Source organism: Helianthus annuus, chromosome 8 (genome assembly GCF_002127325.2).
Source record: "Helianthus annuus cultivar XRQ/B chromosome 8, HanXRQr2.0-SUNRISE, whole genome shotgun sequence".
In the NCBI taxonomy this organism is placed as follows: Eukaryota; Viridiplantae; Streptophyta; class Magnoliopsida; order Asterales; family Asteraceae; genus Helianthus; species Helianthus annuus.
The window spans coordinates 94,440,474-94,444,903 of record NC_035440.2 but is presented as its reverse complement, the minus strand read 5'-3'; the positions used below and the strand labels follow the sequence as shown (position 1 = coordinate 94,444,903).

Here is a 4,430-nt window from a genome sequence, read left to right as displayed (position 1 = left end):
TGTGTCCCCGGCAACAGCGCCAAAAACTTGATGTGCGTGAAGTGTGTTATATTTTAGATGTATATTTTAAGCCCTTTTTACACTTTTAGCCAAGTTTTAAATTTATAAAACACGATATTTACTAACACTAAACACACATATGGGCAAGTGCACCCATCGTGGACGTAGTATAGTGCTGGTAAGATACCGAGGTCGTCCAAGGATACAAGAGCTTTTAGTACCGGTTTATCCACAACGTCTAATCAAATCAAAATGTTAGAAAAGATTTTTAAACTAAGAAAATAAAACTAACTAAATGCTGAAAAATAAAAATAAAAATAAAAACAGATAGACAAGATGAATCACTTGGATCCGACTCGTGTATTAGTATAACCTTTGATTATTTTCGCACTTTTGCACTTGTTTAAGAGATTATATTAGTTATTGTAGTAGGCCCCTCTTTTGAAGGCGACGTTACCCTCAACCCAGTAGTTTGAGTCAGCAAGGATACAATCCTAAAGGGTCGGATTATTGAAAGATAATAAATTAAGTTATTAATGCAAATTATGGTAAGCCCCTCTTTTGGAGGTGACGTTACCCTCGACTAAGTAGTCTGAGTCAGCGGGGATACAGTCCTAAATAGCCGGGTTATAGTATTAATAGTAGTTAACTTATGAGGGGGTCAAAGAGTTTGGATCCCCGCCATCCAATACCTATGGGTATTAAAGGAGATTCTACTAAATTTGACCAGGTCCCTTGCAGGACCTCTAAACGCTGAACAAGGGCAAGACCCTTACCAAACCGTTCCCTTAACCCCCGACCAGGTAGCCAACATACCTCCATATAGACCGTGGAGATATGAATGGTGAAAATCTTTTATTTTATATAGACAGTAAAATAATGCCAAGACACCACGGACAAACGATAAGGAAGACTCACCTTCAACATAAGCAACTAGTTATTAAAGTCATTAATACAAAATCAAATAAAAAGTGCAAAAGATTAAAAATAAAAAGTATTATACTAAACACTTGTCTTCACCAAGTGATGTAAGAGACTTAGGCAAAATGGCCTTGATTGTCAAGAACTCTTACGATCAATCTTGGATCCCGAGACGACTCACACACTCTATGATGGACAATGGATGATGGTGGTGGATGATGGTGTTGTGATGGTGGTGGGTGGTGGGTGGTGGATGAAGTGTGAGAGAGGTGGTGTGCCAAGGGATGAGTTGCAATGAAGCCAAGCACTCCTATTTATAGGCTGAACAGAAGCCTGGGCACGGCCCCGTATTCGCTGCACACGGCCCCGTGCCCGTCTGACAATCTCTCTCCTCATTAATTGTAATCCGCAATTACAATTAATGCGCCTGCAATACTTTCTCCACGCCCCCGTGTTCACTGGGCACGGCCCCGTGGTGGGCGATAGAAGCTTCTATAGGTTTGTCTTTTCTGTTGCTTCTTGGGCACGGCCCCGTGCTGGCTGAGCACGGGGCGTGTTCAGTCTTCTGCCTTCTCTGTTTTGCTTGGGAGGATGCTGTCGAGGGGTCGGGCAATCCACTTATGTTCCTTTTCTTGTATTTATGTTAGATTTAGCTGCCTTTTTGCTTCTTTTGTTAATTTGAGCTCATTTAATCCTGAAAATACAAAAGGAAGACAAAAACACTCTTTTTCCAACATTAGTACTTAAAAAGGGCTAGTTTTATGCCTCATTTGATGTAATTTGTATGTTGCATTTTACACACATCAACCACCTTCTTAAGTCTATTAGCAAGAACCTTGGACACGATCTTACTAACAGTACCAATCAAGTTGATTGGCCGATAATCCCCCAAGTTGATCGGATCACTAACTTTAGGGATAAGAGTAATAAACGAAGAACCGGCTCCCCGAATAATACGAGCATTATGAAAAAAGTCTTGGAAGATTGCGCTAAAATCCTGCACAAAAGAAGACCAAAACTTTTTTATAAATCGAAAATTAAAACCATCGGGGCCGGGAGCTTTATCACTCCCACAATTAAAAGCAGCGACTTTGATCTCCTCTTCAGAAAAAGGCCAAATCAGTAAACCTGCATCTTCCGCGTCTAAAACCTTTAACCCGTAACATTGGAGAAAAGATCTTTCGATTAAATCTTCAGAAAATTTATTACGGAAAAAACGAATAAAAGAAGGTCTAGTCTCCCACACACCATCAATCATAAGCCCCGGAATCGCATTGTTCACCTTCATGTTATTGATAAAACCATGAAAGAAAGACGTGTTTTCATCGCCCTCCTTCGCCCATCGCACACGAGACTTTTGCTTCAAGTCGAGACTTCTAAAAAAATCCAACTCCTTCGACCGGTTCGTACCTTCCTGAAAAACCAACACCTCTTCTTCTAAAAGATCTCTATCTTCCATGGCCATTTGAAGATCGTTTAGATCTGCCTTCAAACTATTCTCTTCCTCACCTTCTGTTTCTTTAACCTTCTTAACCCAAGACAATATCTCATTTTTGATACACTTCAACTTCTTCATAAACAACACATCAGGGGGTTCAACAATCTCTGTATTGACCATATTAGAATTAACTTTAATCACAATATCCTCCAACCCATCCCTATAAAGCCAAGAGTTATAGAACCGAAAAGGCTTGGCACCGAAATTCCGATACACCATCTTAAGAATCAAATGACTATGATCCGAAAATTCCCGCATGAGAGCTCAATATTCTGCATTAGGCCAATCTGATAACAAACTATTAGAGACTAAAATCCGATCAATTCGACCAAGTTTATCCCCGGAACAAAAGGTAAACTTTCGGCCACGAAGAGGAAATTCACACCCCCCCAATCTCATCAATGAAATCATTAAAATTCTTCAGAAGAACGAACATGAAATTTCGACTTCCGTCGCTCTTCTCTACTTCTAACACAATTGAAATCCCCACCCAAGATCCAATACCTATCATCCGATCTCAACAACTGATTAAGCTCAGCCCACACCCTACGCTTGTCAATCAATTTATGCGAAACATAAACATTAACACATAACACCTCCTTACCGCTATCTTTTAAAACACCGGAAACACTAAGAAAGTTTGGTTGTTTCGAAACCACCGTAACATTCAAAATCTTAGGATTCCAAATAGATATTAGCCCACCGACCTTCCTGAAGACGGAACCCAATCAAACGAGAATTCATTATTACCCCAAAACTTACCGATATCCAGCCTGTCCAGATTAGTGAACTGAGACTCCTGGAGCATAACCATAGCAATTTCATTTTCACGACACAGTCTACGAACCCACTCTCCTTTTCTGTCCGATCCCACCCTCTAATGTTTAAAGAAAGAATATTCATTAACGACCAACTTGATAACCTTCTTCCCTCACCAAAGCTGCCACATGACTTTCGAACTTCTCAATATTGGTTGCTCCCAAATGAACCCCAAGATTAAGAGTGTCCACAACCTCCTTTTTTTGCTCTTCTAAATCAGTACATAAAGCCACTTCGTTACCTAACTCCAAACCATCAGTTGGACCGATAACCACATTACCCCCTTCATTAAGCCCAACATCAGCTAACGGGCCTTCATTCACACATCCAGCATCAGACTGAAACGAATGGGCTTCCACATCTTGGCCCATCTCCTCTTCCCTAGTAACTGGGTCCCTTGCTAACTGCATAAATAAACCTGTCCAAATCAAACAGGTCTTCATCTGCTCTGGGCCTCTTTTTAGGCCTGTCCTAGCCCACCGGGGAATGAGAAAGGTTTCTCCTTGGCTTTTTCCAAAAACTTTTTGACTTGTTTTTATTCTTTGGTCCCACCTCATAATTACCTTCCAAATTTTGAGGAGCCATATTCTCCTGATTATTCTCTAGGATTTCTCCCTCCTCTCCTATACTTTTGGAAGCCCCATCAGTTACGCCATTATTCAAATTTTGTTGACTAACCTCCTCATTCATAGCATTTTCCAAAACTGGCTGACTAACAACTTCAGCATGATCCAAAGGGCTTACGTCATCCATAGGGACCATGACATCATGCTCTTCTTCCTCAATGGCGTTGTCTTCTTCAATGTCTAATGTAACACCTCGAAATTTTGTGTCCTATAATGAGTTGACACGTGTCATGAGTTTACACGTGGTATTAAACATTAAATAAAGGACTAAAGTTGACAAACCTTGAAGTATGTAAATTCGAGGGTTAAAAATGTCAACGAGGGGTAAATATACTGTATAGTAACCCTAAATGATGCTCGTACCTTCAGACGAATGAATCATGGATCGTACGGAGCGAAATGCGGAAGAAAGTGAGAGATTACAAACTACAGGGGTTAATTGTGTCAACATGTTTAATTTATACCTCTGAGTGACCCTTTGACGAACCCGAGACTTTGTAACAGTAAAATACGCTCACTAGAATAATCGATATAAATTTCGTGAAGTTTCGTTTTAAAACGAGAAA

The 4,430-nt window shown here is 40.3% G+C and overlaps 1 protein-coding gene across 1 annotated transcript; it reads right to left on the bottom strand.

The window, feature by feature from the left end:
- Nucleotides 1-1,910: 1,910 nt before the first annotated feature.
- On the bottom strand, nucleotides 1,911-2,638 carry LOC110870367. The gene is made up of 2 exons (XM_022119554.1): nucleotides 1,966-2,638; nucleotides 1,911-1,918 (listed from the first exon to the last, which is right to left on the bottom strand). The coding sequence occupies exons 1-2, from the start codon at nucleotides 2,636-2,638 to the stop codon at nucleotides 1,911-1,913; spliced, it is 681 nt and encodes a 226-aa protein (XP_021975246.1).
- Nucleotides 2,639-4,430: the final 1,792 nt, after the last annotated feature.